The 24,647-nt window shown below is 40.9% G+C and overlaps 1 protein-coding gene and 2 non-coding genes across 5 annotated transcripts in view; all 3 read left to right on the top strand.

The window, feature by feature from the left end:
• The window catches only part of itpr3 (inositol 1,4,5-trisphosphate receptor, type 3), a 44,063-nt gene that overhangs the window by 6,446 nt on the left and 12,970 nt on the right, over positions 1-24,647 (top strand). For 2 of the 3 annotated variants that reach the window (XM_063884563.1, XM_063884555.1), the window contains exons 2-32: positions 2,722-2,792; positions 5,622-5,743; positions 6,641-6,727; positions 10,871-11,029; positions 11,584-11,682; positions 11,790-11,873; positions 12,546-12,692; positions 12,833-12,928; positions 13,122-13,166; positions 13,283-13,422; positions 13,786-13,885; positions 14,015-14,175; positions 14,606-14,747; positions 14,830-14,994; positions 15,213-15,385; positions 15,492-15,611; positions 15,858-15,933; positions 16,338-16,453; positions 16,543-16,794; positions 18,090-18,234; positions 18,344-18,488; positions 18,992-19,194; positions 19,346-19,466; positions 19,619-19,673; positions 19,884-20,049; positions 20,171-20,338; positions 21,618-21,692; positions 22,669-22,788; positions 23,054-23,176; positions 23,498-23,698; positions 23,779-23,894. In XM_063884563.1, coding sequence (XP_063740633.1) covers positions 2,722-2,792; positions 5,622-5,743; positions 6,641-6,727; positions 10,871-11,029; positions 11,584-11,682; positions 11,790-11,873; positions 12,546-12,692; positions 12,833-12,928; positions 13,122-13,166; positions 13,283-13,422; positions 13,786-13,885; positions 14,015-14,175; positions 14,606-14,747; positions 14,830-14,994; positions 15,213-15,385; positions 15,492-15,611; positions 15,858-15,933; positions 16,338-16,453; positions 16,543-16,794; positions 18,090-18,234; positions 18,344-18,488; positions 18,992-19,194; positions 19,346-19,466; positions 19,619-19,673; positions 19,884-20,049; positions 20,171-20,338; positions 21,618-21,692; positions 22,669-22,788; positions 23,054-23,176; positions 23,498-23,698; positions 23,779-23,894 — 3,993 coding nt within the window. The remainder of the gene's footprint in view (positions 1-2,721; positions 2,793-5,621; positions 5,744-6,640; positions 6,728-10,870; positions 11,030-11,583; positions 11,683-11,789; positions 11,874-12,545; positions 12,693-12,832; positions 12,929-13,121; positions 13,167-13,282; positions 13,423-13,785; positions 13,886-14,014; positions 14,176-14,605; positions 14,748-14,829; positions 14,995-15,212; positions 15,386-15,491; positions 15,612-15,857; positions 15,934-16,337; positions 16,454-16,542; positions 16,795-18,089; positions 18,235-18,343; positions 18,489-18,991; positions 19,195-19,345; positions 19,467-19,618; positions 19,674-19,883; positions 20,050-20,170; positions 20,339-21,617; positions 21,693-22,668; positions 22,789-23,053; positions 23,177-23,497; positions 23,699-23,778; positions 23,895-24,647) is intronic. The other variant, XM_063884571.1, reaches the window with a different exon arrangement.
• trnak-uuu (transfer RNA lysine (anticodon UUU)) lies at positions 17,133-17,205 on the top strand. The gene has a single exon. It is a non-coding gene; the product is annotated as a tRNA-Lys (tRNA).
• Positions 17,591-17,663, top strand: trnak-uuu (transfer RNA lysine (anticodon UUU)). Its single transcript has one exon. It is a non-coding gene; the product is annotated as a tRNA-Lys (tRNA).

The following is a 24,647-nucleotide window of genomic DNA, read 5'->3' as shown; positions in this document are numbered from 1 at the left end:
AGAGCTTTCTGAACATTAAAGCATGGAGACATGTCCCAGGAGAGGAAGAGAATACTGATCTGATATCAACCTGAAAATGAGCACAATACGTTCTCTTTAACTCAAAAATTCAACAGACGTAGAAGTACTTTTCACAGCTTTATCAAGTCTTAATAATAAACTAGATTAGTTCTAGTCCTTGGAAACGATTATGGAACGAGGGGAAGAGATAAGGTGGTTAAAAGTGAGTAAGACGTACAGATGGGACGGAGGAATGAACAAAGAAACCTAACTGTGCTGACGATGTCTGACAGAAACACTTTGCTGCTGATCGACTCAGGAACAGATGTGGTTGATGTGATTTCTATAGATCAGGTGAAACACCGAAACACACCAGCTGAGCAATCATGCTCACTGAGTCAACAGCCCTGAGTGTGTGTGTGTGTGTGTGTGTGTGTGTGTGTGTGTGTGTGTGTGTGTGTGTCTTGTGAATGGAGCAATCAGCATTGCACACACCTGGGACACACCTGGCAGGCAGACAAAAGACTGGAGAGGCTGTTTAAGTGACGGGTGGGGGCGCTGTGTGTGGTCGGGAAAAAGGGACACGAGAGACAGTATAGAAAGTCTGAAAAAAACACTTTGGAAAAATGGGAATATGTTTTGGAAAGTGAAGATGTCTCCAAGAAAGAAAGGCATGAAAGAGGAAGAGAAGAATGTAGGAATTAGAGGTGAAAACGGTAACAAAAGAAAGTGATTAAAAGGAAAGAAATGGGACTCTTTGGACATTAAAGGCAGTTAGCAAAGTGAGGACTAAGTGAAGAAAAGATAGGAAGACAAGGAAATGAAGGAAAGATAGAAGAAAGTGGGAGGAAGGGAAACAAATGAAAAGCAATGGAGAAAAATGTGAGACAGGAAAAAATGAAGAAGGAAAAGTGAAGATGTTTTATCTATTAAGGACGGAAAGAAAATAGAAAGTATTCTCATTTTATTGGTCTCTGAAAAACCAAACGCATAGGAAAATTGGTTTAGAAAAACGTGCCCTCCTTCCTTGGTGAAATAAACTACATTAGCCGCTTTTATCCGCTGCATTTAACCGAAGTTTAACCCGTTTTTAAATCAAATTTGCACAACTTTTAAATGTAACGCAGTAGATTATTCCCACCACTGGTGCAACAAAGTGGTGATTAAATTAAGGTGTTTTTCTCCCAACAGAATGATTTGTATCTCCGTCAAGACAGGTACATTTTTATCCTGTATGTACTTCTATTATTATCGAATATACCGACTGATCCAGTGCACGGCAGCTATATTTCTACTGCAAGAAACAGCTGTATCAATCTGCTCTATGTTTGTGTTGTGGGTCTTGTATTGTGATGAATCATTTGAACACAGCTCATTGAAGTTTGCCAGAGGATAATGTAATATATATGAATGTTGGAGCTTTTCCCACTAACACTTGCAGCTCCTGATTTGTTTACAGGCTGTGGTTTTGGTTTGTAATGGGTCGCTGACTCAGCCAGGATGCAAAACTATGATCATCATGTGACGTAATTATTCAAATAGAATCAAGCCAAGACCAAATCCATCCTTTTAAATGACATAAGGTTCTTTATATGCTTCATATATGTTAGTTAAAGGAGCTCTAATCAGTGTGTGGATCCTTCATACAAAACAATGCTTTTATTTTGAAGGTTGACATGGCTGGATGTTGTCTCCTTCACAATAAAAGTCCAACATTTACTTTCCTGCTCGAGTTCAGACAAAAGAAAATCAGCCGCAGGATAATCAGTCTGAGAAAACATGACACACACACACACACGCACACGCACACACACACACACACACACACACACACACACACACACACACACACACACACACACACACACACACACACACACACACACACACACACACACACACACACACACACAGCTTAAGCTTTCTTGCAGACAGCCTGCAGTCAGTAGGATTACCAGCCCATTCATACACACATTAACTACACTCACTGGGAGACCAAGTGTGTGTGTGTGTGTGTGTGTGTGTGTGTGTGTGTGTCAGTCACTATTGAGCCTCTCTGTTGCCTAAACACTGATCGTAAAAGAGATTCACTCCTATAACACTCACACTTCATTTGGACTTACATTTCTTCATTTTTTGTTGTTGTCATGTTTCATCTTTTTAAAGGGGACATTTTAGTCTTTGCAGACCATTTACATGCACTTAAACCTATACAACACACTACAGCAAAGGGAAAACCCCCTAAAGCAGAATAGAGCCTCTTTGAAAACTCCCCTCTTGCCTTCCTCGAAGTCTCTCAGACCTGCCCTATCTGTCAATCTAAATTCTCACTTACTGTGTCTTCATCTAGAAACTTGTTTCTCAAAAAAGATTAGGAGTCACCAACACCATCGTTGTTTCCTGTCTTCTGAGGAAGAATTATAGAAGTTTATTCTGAACGTTTTAACACGTTTACTGCCAGTTGCTCTGCTGCCAGATGACCAAACTGATTTAAGTACAATTAAGTGTTTGTTTTTGTGTCTTCATCCCTCTCTCCCCTTGTTGGATTTCCCCTTATTTTTCTAATCAATGTAGCAGAGAGACAATACACACATTTATATTTTAACAAATCATTTAAAGGTTGGGAATATGCTGTTTTTAAAATGAGTTACCTCCATAATTGTGTTGTTTTTAAGTGGAATCACCTAACAGACTTTTCTCCTCTGTGGTTTTTGTCTGCAGGTTGGTGGATGACCGCTGTGTGGTCGAACCGGCTGCTGGAGATCTGGAAAATCCTCCAAAGAAATTCAGAGGTACGTGTGTGTGTGTGTGTGTGTGTGTGTGTGTGTGTGTGTGTGTGTGTGTGTGTGTGTGTGTGTGTGTGTGTGTGTGTGTGTGTGTGTGTGTGTGTGTGTGTGTGTGTGTGTGTGTGTGTGTGTGTGTGTGTGTGTGTGTGTGTGTGTGTGTGTGTGTGTGTGTGTGTGTGTGTGTGTGTGTGTGTGTGTGTGTGTGTGGATTACTAATGGATGGGAAGACCACAGTCTAGTTTTGAAGTGGGAAACCTGAAGGTGTTAGGAGAAGACACCTTCATCTTTCCTTGACTAGAAACCAATCAAACATTCAGTGGAAGATCTGGCAGACTTCTGCATTTTTTCTGTGTGGATGTGTGTGTGTGTGTGTGTGTGTGTGTGTGTGTGTGTGTGTCACTAATTGTTCACAATCACAGCAGGTCATAAATGAGTTACGTTAAATTTGTTTTTGTCAGGTGCGTTGGTCTGACATGTCACAACTGATCTCCTCGTAGAGAGTTGTTGTTACTGTACAACCTGTTTCTGCTTCGTGGCGAAATATCCCATTCACCTGTTCAATCACAACTAAAAGCACACAACAAAATCTGAGTTTCGGATATTATCCAATACACCAAACCTCCCCTCCTTCCCAACATGATTTATTAACTGATTTCTATCATCATCAGGAGAAGTTATCTCATTGCATTTTATTTTCAAAGCCGGTCTAGACCCTTCTCTTTATACTACATATAATAAAATGCAATAAAACATGTGCACCCATTCGTGGAGAGAAACCCCGGATCTATGTAGTTAGTAACATGCATTTTTGGGAGATGCGTGCACATATAGATCAGAGAATAACGATTAGAGTCCGGCTTTTTATCTTTTGAAATGGAAAATATTTTTGGTTGATTTCCATTTTTTCTGCGAGGGAAATGGACGACATTAAGAGCTTTATAAGAGGAAGTTGAACATCATTTTTTGGAAAAGTCATATCCGACAGAGGTTGTTTGTATATAAAAGTCTTAAAACAAGACCAGAAAGACACAAATCAGTCCTCAGCTCGGCCTGATTCTGGTCCTGGGTCAGGTCTCCATATCAGAACCATGAAAACCTCCAGAGTGCTGCATGAAATATAAATGATATGTGTGAGTGATCTACGTCCAGCTGCTATCATTAGACACACACACACACACACACACACACACACACACACACACACACACACACACACACACACACACACACACACACACACCATCTGCTCTGTTTGTGACAGTGAGCAGTTGAACTAATTGACATGTAGATCAGAGTCACAGCTCAACTCCAAAGTCACAAGTTTTAGTTTTTGGAAGTGTGTGTGTGTGTGTGTGTGTGTGTGTGTGTGTGTGTGTGTGTGTGTGTGTGTGTGTGTGTGTGTGTGTGTGTGTGTGTGTGTGTGTGTGTGTGTGTGTGTGTGTGTGTGTGTGTGTGTGTGTGTGTGTGTGTGTGTGTGTGTGTGTGTGTTTTAGCGAGTGTTAAAAGCTAATTTCCTTATGTCAAGATGACTTTAAAACTGAATGGCCATTTAGATCATCACCAAACAACTGAGTTACTACACACAGGCAAAGTATGTTTGCCTTACACACACACACGCACGCACGCACGCACGCACGCACGCACACACACACACACACACACACACACACACACACACACACACACACAGCAACAGTTTTAATGTACAGGATCTGTTGGAAGAGAGTCAATATTTACTCCTCTCTCTCTGTTTGTGTTCTCTCCCTCGTCCGGTCACTCAGCTTTTATGATCCTGTTTGTAGATAATTATTTATGTAACAATGATCTCGCTATTACTTTTATTTAACTATTGGATAATAATAACTTATGGCGCTAAATCTGAATAATTTTGGGTGATTTGTTGACTTCTCCTCACACAGTGTTTAATCAGCTCCTCCAGGAGTCCGCTCACAGACAGAAGGACCGTATTTGGTCGTCGGGCAGGAAATGTAAACGCTCTGTCAGAGACTAACTGTCACACGCTTCAGCGGTTTGATGCTATGAAAACACAAACAACTAATTAGCTTCAGGCGCTGGTCCACCGACCAATCAGCACTCTGGAACTTATCACTCACACCATTAATGTAGAATGAAACGGTGTAAAACATGAAGATTAAAGGTATTATATGTAACATTTAGGCATATTTTGTTGAGTTACATTATCCCAAATGCTTCCAAGATGTTCACACCTTGAGAAATCTGTCATTTTAATGAAGATAATATCCCATTTGAGCATGTTTCAGTGTTTAAAAGTGCAAAAAGCTGTTATAAATTCACCAATTATCCACATTTAAGCCACATTTTTACGATTTTCTATTGAAGTTGTGGTGTTTTTTTACTCCCGGAGGAATGATTTTAGTGATTGGACGTCTGGATCATAATTGATCAGAGAAAGAAGTAGAGCAAACCCCATAGACGAAACACAGATCTGTACATGAAACGGCTTTATTCAGTGTGTTTTGCAGTTTTAATCGCCCTGTTTGTTAATTATTGAGAGTAACACTGTGGATAATTTGACTCATTTAACAGGTATGGTGATGACATCATCCGCACTACTTCAAATTGGCGCCAAACTACGTATTGTGTTACTGTTTTGACTCCTAGTGGCAGGAAGTTACTTATTGTGCATTTTACTTTAAATATAAATAACAAAACATAAAGCAATTCTACATTTTAAAAATAAATAGATTTTCTGATGAGTCAAAAGGAACTGAGACGTTATGATTGCTCTGTGCTTTCAGGTTGAATTTAACTTAATGTTTTGTGTCCTTTCTGTCGTGTCCCGTGTTTCCTCAGACTGCCTCTTCAAAGTCTGTCCCATGAGTCGGTACTCGGCTCAGAAACAGTTCTGGAAAGCCAAACAAGCCAAACATGAGAAGGACAAGATCGCTGACGTGGTGCTGCTGCAGAAACTACAGGTAACACACACACACACACACACACACACACACACACACACACACACACACACAGACACAGACACAGACACAGACACACACACACACACACACACACACACACACACACACACACACACACACACACACACACACACACACACACACACACACACACACACTTATTCATTCAATGCAAAGATGTGTTTTTATTCTTTGATACTCAACATCGTTTCTTATAATGATCAAGGGAAGCTACATTGCTGCAGAAAAGTGCTTTAAATAGGTTGAAAAATCAGAATTACTATTAAATAATTACAATTTTTTAAATCAATTAAGAAAAATTAAATAAAATACATAATTTTATCTAAAAATAACCAACTATGACGGAAGCAGAACAAATACTTTAACTTAATAAGTTTAATACACTCACTTTTTATTTGTCTGACTCTGTGAAAAATGATTTGCTCAGGATGGGAGCGGTCTTTTTATTTAGCATTTTGTGAACGCTGAGGATTAGTCAAGAATAAAGCCGAATATTCATCGTTGGTTTGATTTATTATCCAACTTTATTCCCAAAATGGTATTTAAACTTTGGGAATGTATGCTTATAATGCAATTAAAATAAAAAATGTGGCATCAAAATTTAAGTTCCACCTTATTCTGTCAACGTTATCCTCCATGTGCAAAACAAAAAACCCTTCCTTTTAGTTTGAAATGTGTTCAAAACCAGTTGTTTACAAAGACGTCTCCAACAGAGAGCAGGATGTTATTACCATCCACTACAAATACTGAGCCATCATTGTTAATGTTTGGTTGTATTGCAGCGTATAAAGACAGGATTAACAACCAGATGTTACTTTGTGTGTGTGTGTGTGTGTGTGTGTGTGTGTGTGTGTGTGTGTGTGTGTTTTGCAGCATGCCTCCAACCTGGAGCAGAAGCAGAACGAGACAGAAAACAAGAAGGTCCACGGAGACGTTGTGAAATACGGGACAGTGATGCAGGTGAAGTGCTAACGAGCTGCATCAGTCAGAGGTTATATAAACAGTTCAACGTGACGCTGTGATTAATTCCTGCAGCCGATCCGCTCCACAGGAAACATAAAGGTTACTGATTGTCTCGAGGGTTTGAAATAACAGTGATATGAGATAAGAATGTGTATAGTGAAAGTTCAGACTCAATGCTTCCCTGAATACAGGGATCTGGTCAACACCCTCTGTGTGCGGACACTGCTTTATGTTAGTTTGAGTTATTAATCATTCAGATCAAATGATAAGGAGATGTAGAATAGCACCTGGACACACAACAACTACAATAGGACACATTAGAAATGCAAAATCAGCTACAAAAAGACAGAGAATGTTGACATACGGACACAAAGTGAGTGTAGAGAGAAGCAGGAAATGCATGGAGGCACAAAGCAAACAAGAAGAGACTCAAAAGGAATACACACCTACAGCATTCAGAGCGAAAACACACAGAATTTGTACAAAATATGCAAAACATGGCTTCTTAAGGAGGCGCTCTTTAACGTGGTTTATTCTGGGCCTCGTTGCTCATAATTAGTTCATAACTGAACACGGAGCGAGCTTCAATTCCTTTTGTCTTCTAGAGGTTTTTTTGCAGTCTATATTAATTTACTACAAACAGCCACATTTATTTCTGGAATGTTCCTCTAGTTTTAATTCACTTTGAGTCAATTCATTCATAAAGTCAAGACAAAGCCAGAGGTGGGAGAAGTACTCAGATCTTGTACTCGAGTAGAAGTACTCAGATCTTGTACTTGAGTCAAAGTAGAAGTATTCAGATCTTGTATTTGAGTAAAGTAGAAGTATTCAGATCTTGTTCTTAAATAAAAGTAGAAGTACTCAGATCTTGTACTTGAGTAAAAGTAGAAGTACTCAGGTCTTGTACTTGAGTAAAAGTAGAAGTACTCAGATCTTGTACTTGAGTAAAAGTAGAAGTACTCAGGTCTTGTACTTGAGTAAAAGTAGAAGTACACAGATCTTGTACTTGAGTAAAAGTAGAAGTACTCAGGTCTTGTACTTGAGTAAAAGTAGAAGTACTCAGATCTTGTACTTGAGTAAAAGTAGAAGTACTCAGATCTTGTACTTGAGTAAAGTAGAAGTACTCAGATCTTGTACTTGAGTAAAGTAGAAGTACTCAGGTCTTGTACTTGAGTAAAGTAGAAGTACTCAGATCTTGTACTTGAGTAAAAGTAGAAGTACTCAGATCTTGTACTTGAGTAAAGTAGAAGTACTCAGATCTTGTACTTGAGTAAAAGTAGAAGTACTCAGATCTTGTACTTGAGTAAAGTAGAAGTACTCAGGTCTTGTACTTGAGTAAAGTAGAAGTACTCAGATCTTGTACTTGAGTAAAAGTAGAAGTACTCAGATCTTGTACTTGAGTAAAGTAGAAGTACTCAGGTCTTGTACTTGAGTAAAGTAGAAGTACTCAGATATTGTACTTGAGTAAAGTAGAAGTACTCAGATCTCGTACTTGAGTAAAGTAGAAGTACTCAGGTCTTGTACTTGAGTAAAGTAGAAGTACTCAGATCTTGTACTTGAGTAAAAGTAGAAGTACTTAGATCTTGTACTTGAGTAAAGTAGAAGTACTCAGATATTGTACTTGAGTAAAGTAGAAGTACTCAGGTCTTGTACTTGAGTAAAGTAGAAGTACTCAGATCTTGTACTTGAGTAAAGTAGAAGTACTCAGATATTGTACTTGAGTAAAGTAGAAGTACTCAGGTCTTGTACTTGAGTAAAGTAGAAGTACTCAGATATTGTACTTGAGTAAAGTAGAAGTACTCAGATCTCGTACTTGAGTAAAGTAGAAGTACTCAGGTCTTGTACTTGAGTAAAGTAGAAGTACTCAGATCTTGTACTTGAGTAAAAGTAGAAGTACTTAGATCTTGTACTTGAGTAAAGTAGAAGTACTCAGATATTGTACTTGAGTAAAGTAGAAGTACTCAGGTCTTGTACTTGAGTAAAGTAGAAGTACTCAGATCTTGTACTTGAGTAAAGTAGAAGTACTCAGATCTTGTACTTGAGTAAAGTAGAAGTACTCAGGTCTTGTTCTTGAGTAAAGTAGAAGTACTCAGATCTTGTACTTGAGTAAAGTAGAAGTACTCAGGTCTTGTACTTGAGTAAAGTAGAAGTACTCAGATCTTGTACTTGAGTAAAGTAGAAGTACTCAGATATTGTACTTGAGTAAAAGTAGAAGTACTCAGATCTTGTACTTGAGTAAAGTAGAAGTACTCAGATCTTGTACTTGAGTAAAGTAGAAGTACTCAGATCTTGTACTTGAGTAAAAGTAGAAGTACTCAGATCTTGTTCTTGAGTAAAGTAGAAGTACTCAGGTCTTGTACTTGAGTAAAGTAGAAGTACTCAGATCTTGTACTTGAGTAAAGTAGAAGTACTCAGATCTTGTACTTGAGTAAAGTAGAAGTACTCAGATCTTGTACTTGAATAAAGTAGAAGTACTCAGATCTTGTACTTGAGTAAAGTAGAAGTACTCAGATCTTGTACTTGAGTAAAGTAGAAGTACTCAGGTCTTGTACTTGAGTAAAGTAGAAGTACTCAGATCTTGTACTTGAGTAAAAGTAGAAGTACTCAGGTCTTGTACTTGAGTAAAAGTAGAAGTACTCAGATCTTGTACTTGAGTAAAAGTAGAAGTACTCAGATCTTGTACTTGAGTAAAGTAGAAGTACTCAGGTCTTGTACTTGAGTAAAAGTAGAAGTACTCAGATCTTGTACTTGAGTAAAGTAAAAGTACTCAGATCTTGTACTTGAGTAAAGTAGAAGTACTCAGATCTTGTACTTGAGTAAAAGTAGAAGTACTCAGATCTTGTACTTGAGTAAAGTAAAAGTACTCAGGTCTTGTACTTGAGTAAAGTAGAAGTACTCAGATCTTGTACTTGAGTAAAGTAGAAGTACCAGACTGTAGTACTCCTTGTCTGATTGGTCAGAGTTGAAGTTGATTCCAGTACTTCAGTAAATGTCAGTTGGCTGGATCGACAGGCCAACACCTGTTGCTATGACACCCAGATGACTCACACCACTCCCTTCCCCTCGCCGTGGCAACGTCTGTCCTTTTGACTGTGCCGATACATGTGTGATCATTTACAGCACAGACACAGACACAGACACAGACACAGACACACACACACACACACACACACACACACACACACACACACACACACACACACACACACACACACACACACACACACACACACACACACACACACACACACACACACAGCTATTACTTTATTACAGGGTTGTGCTGTGTATCGATGTATTGCTATCTGTTAGTCAGTGTCAATATTGACCCCGCTTACAAGCTGTAGATCTTTCTTCGTCATCACACACACACACACACACACACACACACACACACACACACACACACACACACACACACACACACACACACACACACACACACACACACACACACACACACACACACACACACACACACACACACACACACACAATCTAGGTGTGGTTGCTGTTGAAAGAAAACCGTGTCAGTTCACGATAAAGATTCCTGTAGGAGAAAGGTGTGTGTGTGTGTGTGTGTGTGTGTGTGTGTGTGTGTGTGTGTGTGTGTGTGTGTGTGTGTGTGTGTGTGTGTGTGTGTGTGTGTGTGTGTGTGTGTGTGTGTGTGTGTGTGTGTGTGTGTGTGTGTGTGTGTGTGTGTGTGTGTGTGTGTGTGTGTGTGTGTGTGTGTGTCAAAGGTGTGGAGATGGTGCTTCACAGTTCATTATTGCGCTGCATTCAAATAATAACTAAACTGCACCTTCTTCATGTTTACACACACACACACACACACACACACACACACACACACACACACACACACACACACACACACACACACACACACACACACACACACACACACACTACAGTGTCTTACAGTTAAAGAATCACATGAGCAGATCAAACCTGTGTCCCTCTGTCTGAAACCAGCAGCTGCAGGATGACTGTTTTAGATGGTAGTGTCAGTGGATACACTCACATCTGGTTTGAGTCTGAACATGAGACTGTTTTGATTGGAAAGAAAGGAAACATGACCAGACTTCACTGGAGTTAATGTGACGTAGAGTGAAATAACTAACGGTGTTCTCTCTCTAGTTGCTGCACATGAAGAGTAACAAGTACCTGACGGTGAACAAGCGTCTGCCGGCTCTGCTGGAGAAGAACGCCATGCGGGTCACTCTGGACGGGACGGGGAACGAGGGATCCTGGCTCTTCATCCAGCCCTTCTGGAAGCTCAGAGCCAACGGAGACAATGTGAATAATCTTCATACTGTGAAGTGTCTCATACAATGCAGGATATTACTTCTGCTCATAATGTCCCCAGAGGATGAACCCCTGATTATCAACACAACCTTCCCTAACTTTCCCTTTCACATGGGCATACTAAAGTCAGATTTGTGTCACATATTCATATTTCCAGCAAAATGTCCTCTACTAATAATTGATTTACTAAAATCAATGATCATGTTAATCACAAAATATTACAATAATCTATTGAAGCTTACCCATTTCATACAAGACATGCAACATGTCCTTCTAAGAATGTCAGAATGCACATGTGAATCTCCCGTTTGCAGAGTGACTAATGTAAGACTTGCTTAAGAAAGCCTGTCACGCAGTGCATTCTGGGTAAAAAAAGACATCTCACATGCAGAACAAACTAAGACAATCCTCCTAAAAGCAATCAACAGCTTCTGGGAAAGGGTGAGGGAGACCGTATTGTGTAATTGTTTAGACTACTTACATTTGAGTCATTTATGTTTATGTATTTATTTGTTTGAGTATTAAGTGTCTGCCTCCTGTTGCAGGTGGTGGTGGGAGACAAAGTGATCCTGAACCCGGTGAACGCCGGTCAGCCGCTGCACGCTTCAAGCTACGAGTTGACCGACCATCCGGGCTGCAAAGAGGTGAGACACACACACACACACAGTATTCACAGACCTGAAACTGAATGTAGTACTGGTACTGATTACTGCATCAGAGCCTCCCAGTAACAGCTGTCCTCCCCCTGCAGGTGAACTCTGTGAACTGCAACACCAGCTGGAAGATCAATCTGTTCATGATGTTCAGTGACAACAGAGAGGAAGTCCTCAAAGGAGTGAGTGACTTTACATGCATTATACCTAGGGTGACCAGATTTGAGGTGGCGAAAAAGAGGACACTTGCGATTGTTGCACAGAAGTCTAAGTACAGTAGACTTCTGTGCAAAGCGCCATTCAATTTAAGTACACGCTTAATGGTCCCATGAAAAACTGTGAAAACCGGACGTTTTCATGAATTTATAAAACCCCCCCGGACGCTCCGGACAGGACATAAAAAGAGGACATGTCCGGGCAAAAGAGGACGTCTGGTCACCCTAATTATACCAGCGTGTTGGAAACAATTCAGATGAATGCTATGCTCTGTTTCTGTGTTTGTGAAGGCCTGAGACAGTAACACATGTTTAGGAATTTGAACGAAAAGTAAGGACTAGAAGAACCGATGAATGAATTAATGCACCTCTCATCTCCTGGTATTTGTTTTACAGCCCATCACTATTTGTTTCGAGTCTAAACCCATATTTTCTGTCTTTATTTATCGATGTTTTATTAGAAGTAGCTCATGGAGGTTTAATAAAGTGTTTTGCAAGGAGTCTGACATGATACACAATAAGATCCAGAGGAACCCACAACTTTCAAACTGTGTTTTGACATCCATTTGGTTCTGCTGGAATTGAGCAGAACCACAGAATTGTCCTTTATTTATTCTTTAACTCTCCTCTCTCTCTCAGGGCGAGGTGGTGCGTTTGTTTCACGCCGAGCAGGAGAAGTTTCTGACCTGCGACGAGTACAAGAGCAAGCTCCACGTGTTCCTCCGGACGACTCTGAGACAGTCTGCCACCTCCGCCACCAGCTCCAACGCCCTGTGGGAGATCGAGGTACACACACACACACACACACACACACACACACACACACACACACACACACACACACACACACACACACACACACACACACACACACACACACACCTTGTTTATCAAACTCCCTCACTGTGTTCTGATTGGTCCGTCAGGTTGTCCATCATGACCCGTGTCGTGGGGGGGCGGGACACTGGAACAGCCTCTATCGCTTCAAACACCTGGCCACCGGAAACTACCTGGCTGCTGAGGTAACCATGGCAACACTGTGTGGAAGGATGTATGATTGCTTCGTTGCTAAAGCTCTCATGCTATTCAACATAGCCCTTTTGAAATCCTAATAACTTACAATCCTTAAATCTGTATCGCATTTATTTGTATTCCTACATTTATGGGTTTTCTTCCCGTAGATGATTTATTTCTGAGTAACTGTTGTTCCTGCAGGAGAACCCGGGATATAAAGGAGACAGTGCAGAGCCGGCATCTGTAGTGAGTTCACTTCATTAACATCATAGAGATCTAAGCAGTGAATATCATATCATAGTATCCTGTCTGTGTCTCCTTTCTCCTCCTGAGCCTCACCCTGACCTCTGACCCCTCTGTAGATCGACAGTCGCAGCAGCAAGCGCTCCCACGGCGAGAGGATCAAGTACAAGTTGGTAGCGGTGGCTCATGGGAACGACATCGCCTCACTGTTCGAGCTCGACCCGACCACGCTGCAGAAGACCGACTCGTTCGTTCCACGGTAAGAAAAATAAACACAGTATTTAAATGGAAAACATTTTGAGAACATCTGTCGAGCTTTATTGGACTGATATAAGGCACGTTTTAAATCCTATTCACCCAGCAAAAGGGCGTCTGTTGTCCCTTTACTCTGCAATACTGCATGTGCCATAAATACTATCTTTCTGCAGGCTTTGAATATGGAGCATTTGTACAGGTTTTCATTGTCAGTTTAACTGTGATCCAAAGAGCAGAACAATAGAAAAGTAGATAAGCAGCAGAGTGGTACGTAGATGAATTTATCGGGTGAAGCATCAAAAGGACCATAAAGGACAATAAACCAACTCTAGTAGCTGCTGAACCGCTTGAACCTGTTTTCTTCCAGAAACTCGTTCGTACGACTGAGACATCTGTGCACCAACACCTGGATCCAGAGCACCAACGTCCCCATCGATATCGACGAGGAAAGACCCATCAGACTCATGGTTAGCCCACTCTAGTTCAAATCTACCTTACATGCTTTGAATTGACTGTTGATGTGTTTTTTAGTGAAGGATGAATGAGCCGGAGTTGCAGTCCCTCAGTTTGTGATATGAATGAACCTCTTCCTGCAGTTAGGAACGTGTCCCACTAAAGAGGATAAGGAGGCGTTCGCCATCGTCTCTGTTCCCGTGATGGAGATCAGAGATCTGGACTTCGCTAACGATGCCAGCGCCATGCTGAGCACCGTAGTGGACCAGTTCGGCCAGGGTTTCATCAGCCAGAACGACCGCCGGTATGTCAGTGTGTGTGTGTGTGTGTGTGTGTGTGTGTGTGTGTGTGTGTGTGTGTGTGTGTGTGTGTAATAGGGAGTTTATCTACTATATCTGTGTGCATGCATTCAGGATCTACTTTGATATCCATATACATGAAGATCCAGTTTGATTCAAACATCAGAATTTGATCTGATATGTCAAAGGCAAAAACTGCATTTCATTTTTTTGATTGGGTGGTTAATTTACATAACCCATTTTAATAGTCCAATTAGTATCCATGTTATCCTTCATGGTCATAAAACCATGATCTGCTGACAGATTCAGAGATCATTTTGCTACTTAAACTTAAGTTCAGAGTTGTGGTAGATATGTTTTAGAAAAGACAAAGCAAGTAAAAAGAGGTTGGCAGACTTTGAGGAATAGTTAACATACACACATTTTTTTTGTCAGATTTGCCATCAAGCTGCTGGAGGACGTGGTTTTCTTCGTGGCTGACGTCCTCAACAGCGGGCAGGCGGTGCTCGACGTAACCATGGCCAAAGCCAACCGAGAGAGACAGAAACTGATGAGAGAACAGAACATCCTCAAACAGGTACAATCCAAGAAATGTTGCAAGTAATTACGTAGCAGATGCTTGAACCAGGACTACTCACTACTGTGATTGTGTGTTTCAGATCTTTGGCATCCTGAAGGCCCCCTTCAAGGACCGGGGGGAAGGGGAGGGTCCTCTGCTTCGTCTGGAGGAACTGGCGGACCAGAAGAACTCTCCCTACCAGTACATGTTCAGACTCTGCTATAGAGTCCTCCGACACTCCCAGGAGGACTACCGCAAGAACCAGGTGAGGAGGAAGATGAGGAAAATGATGATGATGAAGACCCCAGTTGTCAAATATCTGCTAATTCTACTTGATATGTGTTCAGTGAACTTTTCCTGTATCAAAGGGTGTCTCTGCTGATGATCTACTGTTCTTATCTGCAGAACAAACTGAATTTTGGCAGTACACTAATTTAGACTTGAACTTATGACTCACCCTCATTTACCTTCCTCCCCCTTCAGGAGCACATAGCGAAGCAGTTCGGTGTGATGCAGAGTCAGATCGGTTATGACATCCTGGCTGAGGACACCATCACCGCCCTGCTGCACAACAACCGAAAGCTGCTGGAGAAACACATCACCAAGACCGAGGTGGAGACCTTCGTCAGCCTGGTCCGCAAGAACAGAGAACCCAGGTACACATGGAGGGAGGACGCAGATTGAAGGAGGTCAATATGTTTCTGTGGTTGGTTTATTAAGCTTGTTTTTTGTGTGTGTGTGTGTGTGTGTGTGTTTGTACAGGTTTCTGGACTACCTGTCAGATCTGTGTGTGTCCAACAACGTGGCCATCCCCGTCACTCAGGAGCTCATCTGTAAATGTGTGCTGGACCCCAAAAACCAGGATATCCTCATCAAGACAGAGTGAGGAGGGAGGGAGGGAGGGAGGGAGGGAGGGAGGGAAGCATGATCTGTAACCCCTCAGTTACTAAATGCCCTATTCGTACTGGATTTATATTTAAAGGGAGGTGGAGAAATGTAAACTGTGCTTTAATGTAGTTTAACTCAACTCAAAGTGATAGCACAAGCACACCCTTCCTGTGGAGAAGCACAGAGATACACTACCAACCGATATATCATTTAACTTCATTTCTCTTTGGTCCCGTCCAGACGTCGTGTCCCCAAAGATGCTACCCCCGGGGGTGGAGAATACATCGGGATGGATGACTATGGAGATGATGACGAGGTGACTCTTCATGCATCTGTTTATTCCAAATTGAATTTTTTGAAGAAGTGGTTCACTCTTAACGAAAAATGAATAGGGTATGGAAATGTATTTTATACTACTTGGTTGGAAAGGAAACGCAACAAATGTGCAGGGCTAGGATCAAACCATAGGATAGACCCATGGTTACTGAAAGCTTGGGTATTACTACTCCGACTTATACTGCTGTTGGAACTTCCATGTTAGAATAATTACAAAAGCTTTCCATTGACTTAACATGCTTTGCACGGCTGCTTACGAAGATGAGATGTTTTCAAGCAGAACATTGAAACATGTTGTATTTCTGCAGATTCAAGAATGAAGAAATGAAGCTAAGGATGCTGAATTCTGTCTAATCTGTTCTACTTCTATTCTCTTTCCTGTAGGTATGGCTGGTGTGGACAGACAAGACAAATGAAAAACAGGAGAAGGGCATCAGACAGCTGGCTCAGGAGGCCAGACAAGGGAACGCTCACGATGAGAACGTCCTCACCTACTACAGGTAGACAAAGATAGAGCGGTCCTGTCCCTCATACATCTCTAGAGTGGCGATACAAAAAAGCAGAGCTCACAGAGTGTCTCTTCCCTCAGGTACCAGTTGAAGCTCTTTGCCCGAATGTGTCTGGACCGTCAGTACCTGGCTATAGACGAGATCTCCAAGCAGCTGGACGTGGAGCTCATCTTCCTGTGCATGATGGACGAGACGCTGCCCTTCGACCTCCGTGCCTCCTTCTGTCGCCTCATGCTCCACGCCCACGTAGATCGGGACCCTCAGGAGCTGGTGACCCCTGTGAAGTTTGCCCGCCTCTGGACCGAGATCCCCACCTCCATCACCATTAAAGAGTAGGTCGATTTTAATACTTGAGAAATGTATGTCCTATCTTACCTTACAGGGTTTGCTGAAGTTAAGGCAGATGGAGCTGCCAAAAAAATATACCGTTTCTCTATTGTCTTCTAACTGGCAAGATGGTGCACTATCAACTTAGGTTGGGATTGGATTTGGGCGATTATCTCAGCTTTTTGAAGGCTTCTTTGCCTGTGTCCAACAAATCCACTGCCTGAGTACCTCACTTTCACAAGTGTTTAAGGCCCCACCTTTAAGGAAACCTGGTTTTTGGCCACAGATGTCTCAGTTACAGCACAAGTTGGATGTCAGGTGACTAGAGTGAGTTCATTTTGAAGCCTGGATAGCTCAGTCGGTAGAGCATCAGACTTTTAATCTGAGGGCCCAGGGTTCAAGTCCCTGTTCAGGCGATAAATCTCTTGTGTAAATCAGGTCCTACCTGCAGTGGACGCTAACAATGGTCTGCATGAGGTCCACAGTCTACTTGTGACCCTAATCAGCTGTAATACCTTCATGATGTCTCAGTTTGTCACATCACAGTTTAGTTGCATGATCTGTTCCTCCAGAGCATAGTCTTCTGGTGTAGGGATCTGGTCCCTGTTCAGGCAGTAAGTTTGTTGTGTAAATCAATTCCTCACTGCGGCAAACGCTTATGCTGGTCTGCATCAGGTCCACACTCTGCTCATGGCCTTAATCAGCTTTGATACCTTCATTTACATGTGGCCACAGATGTCTCTGTTGGTCACATCACAAGTTTGACGGCATGTGATCAGTTTCTCCAGGGGCCTTTTCGAAGCCTGGATAGCTCAGTCGGTAGAGCATCAGACTTTTAATCTGAGGGTCCAGGGTTCAAGTCCCTGTTCAGGCGATAAGTCTATTGTTTAAATCAAGTCCCCACTGCAGTGGACGCTAACAACTGTCTGCACGAGGTCCACAGTCTGCTCCTGACTTTCAGCACTTAGGCCAGATTGCTTCACACTGACTTTATGTGCACGTCACTTCCAGAAGTCTTTAAGGCCACATTCTTTCGGCCACACCTTGGCGAAGTGACTAATTTGAATCCAATTAGTTTTCCCCAGACTACAAATCTGGTTAAACTCCTCTCCCGTCCACAAGGTGGTGGTAATGCTTTTAGGTGACAAATGTTTTCCTCATCAGTGTATTGTAATATTTGTGTGCCTTAACACTCGAAATTGGTTTATCCAGATGAGATGTTTTTGGCTTGGACTCGAACACATTGTATGCTGTAAGCTAACACTTTTTTTGTTAATCTGTTTTGATGTGTTTCCCACAGTTATGACTCCAACATGGACGACAGCAGAGACAACAAGAAGAACCGTTTCTCCAACACAATGGTGTTCATGGAGGAATATCTCAACAACGTCCTGAACGACGAGCTGCCCTTTCACAACGAGGAGAAAAACAAACTCACATACGAGGTCAGCCCTTTGCTCTTTGACTTCCTTTCCCATTTCACCACTTCCTGATTCCTGCGGTCTTGCTCTTTTCATCCTTGATCACTTCCTCTTCTTTGCGGTCTCTCTCCAGGTGGTGAGTTTGGCCAGACATTTGATCTACTTTGGATTCTACAGTTTCTTTGAGCTGCTCAGACTCACCAGAACCCTGCTCGGCATCATTGACTGTAGACCCAATCCTGGTTATGCTGGGGTCTTATTCCAGGATGATGGATCAGGTACTCTATGCTCTGATAACTGTAAACCACTGTCATTTTTTAACATGATGTTCATCTTGATTTGTCTACAAATTTTGATACAAATTTAGAGACATTTGAAGCTGAAAATGTTGTCGAAGAAATGCATTTACTTAATTTGAGGGTCTTCTTCATATGTTGTATGTGCTTTTTTCATAGGAATACTATGTAAACGTTTTTATGTGAACCAAGTAGTTTGGTCTTTTAGACTTTTTTGTCACTCATCATTTGGGTCTCCGGACTGGTGTTGAGTTTGAGAGTCTTCAAGAGATGCTTTTCTGTGTCAGCTAACCTTTTAGTCACTGCTATTGTTACTAAAGTTTCTAACAAATTAGACCACCTACATCACCCCGACCTATCGCTGCGTAGAGTGGCATTTTCCACCTCAGAAAGTCTCAAAAGTCTCCTGTCTTTGCCACCTTGGATTGAGTCCAACAAAAGGTAATAATGCAGACCATTGCTTTCTTTTCTTTCCCTGTCTTAAGGGAAAAACGTCAAGCGCTCCATACATGGGATGGGTCAGATCATGTCCACCATGGTCCTGAACAGGAAGCAGTCCATATTTGGAGGTGCAGGAGCCAGGGGTGCAGGGGCGGTGCTTGAAGGACAGCGAGGCAGTAAAGATAGTATCGAAAACATGGACCTGACTGTGATGGACACCAAGCTGAAGATACTGGAGATATTACAGGTAACGTATCCTACATGTTTATTACACCTGTACAATATTTTCTTGCTTATTAATGTCTTCACTGTTGATGATATAAGCCAGGATTGGTGCTCGGTTGAAGCAATCAACATATATGTTTTTTAAAGCGTCAATGTTTTTGACTCTCCATCAGTTCATCCTGAACGTTCGTCTCGACTACCGCATCTCCTTCCTGCTGTCCGTGTTTAAGAAAGAGTTTGTAGATGTTTATCCCATGGCTGATGCCGACGCCACCACCAATATGGAGCATGCAGGTACACACAGAAAGCCGAAGCCAAAGGAAACACACTCTTTCAACCCTTGATAAACATCCAAATGTGCTTCCTGATTATTTTTACTATAAAGACTTTTTTATGTCAGTGAATTTTGCATATTCAGTCCTATTGTTGTGTTTGTCCCTCCTCAGCCGCCATCAACCTGCTGCACATCGGAGAGCAGGCTGAGGCTATGTTTGGAGTCGGGTACGTACCTTAATTCATAAAAACCTTTATCAATATTGAACAATTATGGCTTTGTTTCAGACATTTCAAGAAGCACATAAATATAAAGTTATTATATATATATATATTGTGTGTGTGTGTGTGTGTGTGTGTGTGTGTGTGTGTGTGTGTGTGTGTGTGTGTGTGTGTGTGTGTGTGTGTGTGTGTGTGTGTGTGTGTGTGTGCGCTCAGCAAAGGGAACAGTATTCTGGAGGTGGATGATGAAGGCGGCCGTATGTTCCTGCGGGTGCTGATCCACCTCACCATGCACGACTACCCTCCTCTGGTTTCTGGAGCCCTGCAGCTGCTCTTCAGACACTTCAGCCAGAGACAGGAAGTGCTGCACACCTTCAAACAGGTACACACTCACACAAACACACAGACAAAAACATCAGGTTGAATCCGTGGAAGTGGGATAATTGCACGAATGCATTGATGGAGCGACTCACTGGACAATCCTTGTTTTTGCTCTTCCACAGGTCCAGTTGTTGATCTCCTCGCAGGATGTGGAAAACTACAAGCTGATCAAGGCCGATCTGGATCGTCTCCGAACGCTGGTGGAGAAATCTGAACTGTGGGTGGAGAAGAAGAGCTCAGGTGGAGGCGACGGGAAGAAGGACAAGAAAGACAAGAAGGAGAAAGGGGAGGTGGGGAGCAAAAACGTCATTATTTACAGCTTTACTTTCACCATAGGGATTAATATTTATGAAATAAAATAACATGTTGTCTGGACATTAAAGAGCTGAGGTTCCTGCATCAACTGATATGCTAAAAATTGGACACTAAATACACTTTGGTTTGGAAAACGTAGACCAGTTCCAGGAACAAAGCGGTGGTGGAGAGTGCAGTATCATCAGCATAGAGCACTATAATTCTTAAAGGGATTTAGGGCCACATTTATCTCAAAATGATCGTCTAAGTTTTACATTCCTTCATAACTAATGGGTGTGATCTTCATGTCTAGGTGTCTGACTGTTAGTCTACGCCTCTGTTAATGACTCCATTACTAACACTGTACAACCACTAACTCAAAATCTCTACTCAAACAAGGACCAAAGTGACAGGAACCGTTACCTTGGTTGAAGATTAACACGTCTAACAATACTAAACAGAAATACAAAAAATAGTATTTATTTTTTAACCTTTGCATCCTGGTTTTTCAACTAACTCGACTAAACGTTGGTGTGGGGCTTGCTGATGTCTCAGATGGTGCAGCGATATGGTCCTGGGGTTCAGATCTGGATGTGGGCTTTTGTTGCATGTCACAACTCCGTGTCTCTTTATTGTTTGGTTCTACTGTGTGATTAAGGCAAAATGCTCCAACCCTTCATCATTCAGGTAAACATTGTGATTGCATTTCTGTTTTGGGGGGGGGGGGGGGCTTATGTTGTCTGGTTCTGCCTTAACGAGTCAATAGTGAGCCATATAGTTGTCATGCTATTCTCATTTACTCAATACAAGTTGTGCTAGCAGTTGCTGAAAGACTTGGGGTTTATTAAAGCAGTTAAGCTAAGACCTTTATATCTTTACGCTGAACTTTTACAACTTGCTCAGCTGCAGACGTTTAATCCACACTTTTTATGACCGTTTTTTGTTGATATCTTTCATCGATTTTGCTTTGTAGCTAGCTAGGTAGAAAAGTGACGTCCTTTAAAGTTTTTTGTTATTCAATACCGATTGAATTATTGAATACATTGGAACATGAAGACAAAAATAATGGAAAACCACATTTTCTGTTGTGCCGTTACCTTAAGACAAGTTTTCGCTTTGTGAGCAATAACGTTCTGCTAACAACTGAATAAAGAAGTTGTTTTGGTGCCTAGGGAATTATTATAGATTACAGATACTGTATTTATAATCGAACTATGTAAACTGTAGCAACATACCCAGAGAGAACTGCATATTGTGTGTGTTTGCGTCCTGCAGGTGGCATCAGAGGACACACCGCCCAAGAAAGAGAAGCTGGAGAAAGGCAACGAGAACTACCAGAAAGTCAAGGAGGTAAGTAAACACGTGTTCCTTTGAGAGGTCGTCTTTTATTATGTGTTTTGTCCTCATCTTTGTTGTGGTGTTTCTGCTTCCAACAGATCACCGGTCAATCATCCATGTGGGCTTGGCTGTGATGTGTGTTTTATGTGGTGCGCTTGTCTCAGCCTGTTTGGAAATGGTGGCTTTTTATCATTATTTCTCCTCATAAACAGTCAGGATTACAGCTTCTGCAAATATGAATAAAGAATCCATCAAATCCATCGTTACAATACGTGCATGCAGACACAAGATGTACATCGAAAGACTTGAATGTGTGTCTAACCATTCCTCCTGATAGGAGACTACACTCACAAGCTTTGCCCACAAATCAGGCAAACTGTCTGCCTTCCTTTGCTGGATAATATTCATATATACTGCATCAGAATCAGAAGCAAATCAAGTTACGACACCCAATCAATCATTGTGATCATTTCTTATTTTACGTGATTATTTTTATATAATTTATATAAATGATCTTATTTATATTTGGTTTTTCTGATCAGAACACAGCACAATAAACCTGCATAAATTAAATTAAATTGAAGTTTCTGAAATCTAACCAACATTTTTTGATAGATAAGTGGTTTAAATCAATATACCTTTTCTCTACATCTGCCCTAATGACCCATTCCTTTACAGTGTGATTAATGTATGCAATTGTTTATGGACAGCTTCAAGTAAAAAACAAAGCCTCATTTTATTATCGTATATATTTTATTTATGATTGCAACAGACATGCTTTGACTTGATTCATGTACTTTCCCTCGTCCTATATCGAGACACTCTTTTAGTGTCATTACTTTTATTTTTATGTTAACTTTGTGAATGAGAAGTTATGTAGAAAGTACATTTTATTTATGTGGTCCTTTTGGAAACAATCAACTTTAATAAAAGCAATTCAAAGAGTCTTAATCCACTGAACATATTATAATACAATCCCCCTCTGTAGATCCTGGAGAGGTTGAATAAGATGTGCAGCACAGGAGTCTGGAAGAAGCAGCAGAGGTTGCTGAAGAACATGGGGGCTCATAAGGTCATGCTGGACCTGCTGCAGGTGTCGTACGACCAGGTGAGACAGAAGCCCCGCCAAAATAAAAGTGGCTGATTTTATCAAAGTAAATCTAGCGGGGAAAAAACTCTGTCAGTCGAATAATAAGATTATGATTAAAGGTTCTACACAAATAATTAAGACCTAAAAGTTCATTGGAAAATACAGCATTGATTTAGAAAGGTTACTTACAGACACATTGAGACTTTGGATTTTGTAAAGAGCATTTCAAACACAGAATCCTCTCAATGTCAACCTTCTCTTTTCTGTGTCCGTCTGTCTGCAGAGCGATTTGAAGATGCTGGAGATCATCAAGTACACTCACCTGTTCCTGCAGAAGTTCTGCACGGGGAACCAGGAGAACCAGGCTCTGCTGCACAAGAACCTCAACCTCTTCCTCAACCCGGGGGTACGCTGCTCAGAACTGACCAGGTTTATAGGGATAGGAAAACAAATCAAATACAGTTTTGATGATTGTTTTGTAGTTTAAAATGTTCATTAAGATCAATTCACAGAAAGCAGTGGTTCCAGTTGTGTGTTTTTTGTCTAATTTGACAAAAACAAAGTAAAAAAATGCAGATCTTTTCCAAGACATCCCGATATTTGCTGGTTAAAACTCAAACACATTTACATAATCATGACATCTTTGGTCAGAGCTATTTGACATGTCAGAAACTAAATGAGTCATTCCTATGATTGAACAGTGAAGTGAAACTCCTTTGGTCTTTAGCTTCTGGAGGCGGAGACGGTGCAGCACATCTTCTCCAATAACTACCAGCTGTGCAGCGAGATCTCAGAGAGCGTCCTGCAGCACTTCATCCACTGTCTGGCCACGCACGGCCGCCACGTGCAGTACCTCAACTTCCTGCACACCATCATCAAGGCCGAGGGCAAGTACGTCAAGAAGTGCCAGGACATGATCATGACCGAGGTGAGGACGAGACGCTGAGACGCCGCTGAAATATGAAAGTGTTTTCTGTTCTGGGAAGTAACGCTGCGATCCCTCTGCAGCTCACGAACTCCGGGGAGGACGTGGTCGTCTTTTACAACGACAAAGCCTCGTTCAACGTGATGCTGGATCTGATGGCAGAGAGCAGGGAGGGGGTCGGAGAGAGCAGCCCACTCAGGTAAACAAATATCAACCCTCAGTGACAAGCATGTAAGGCAAGGCAAATAAAAACTTCTTTAAATTATTCAGATACAATATAACCATAAAAATTAAAAATACAAAAACTAAAATTAATAATAATAAAAATAAAATACAAAAAATAATACAAATAAATAAATAAATAAATACAAATTAAAATACAAACAATTATACAAATAAATAAATAAAAATTATAATACAAAAACAATTAATAAAATACAAAAAATAATACAAATAAATAAATAAATAAAAATGATAATACAAACAAATTAATAAAATAATAATAACAATAAAATACAAAAATAATACAAATAAATAAATAAATACAAATTATAATACAAAAAAGAAAAGAAAATAATAACAATAAAAATACAATTAATAATACAAATCAATAAATAATAGTAAATAAAATAATAAATTATGCATTTTTTCTCTCAAAGACTTTAAATATCCAGTTTAAAATGAATTAAAAAACATGCTTAATAATTTTTACATTGCACAATATTAATTTACCCATTAGTTTAATAGAAAGACATTAAATTGTCTCTAAAAACAGTAATTAAAGAGCCAAGATTACAGAAATAAAAATAGCATAAAATGTACAGTGTGTAAAAGATGTGCTAAATAAAATGAATACTGTTACCACTCTGTAGTATGTTATACTCCACTGCAGGTAAGTCCTGCATACAAAACCTTACTCATCTCAAATGTTGTAAAGATCAGGTAAAACATC

The sequence above is a fragment of the Eleginops maclovinus genome, chromosome 1 (assembly GCF_036324505.1).
Source record: "Eleginops maclovinus isolate JMC-PN-2008 ecotype Puerto Natales chromosome 1, JC_Emac_rtc_rv5, whole genome shotgun sequence".
Lineage (NCBI taxonomy): Eukaryota > Metazoa > Chordata > Actinopteri > Perciformes > Eleginopidae > Eleginops > Eleginops maclovinus.
The sequence above is the reverse complement of the archived record's forward strand: the minus strand, read 5'-3'. Positions and strand labels throughout refer to the sequence as shown.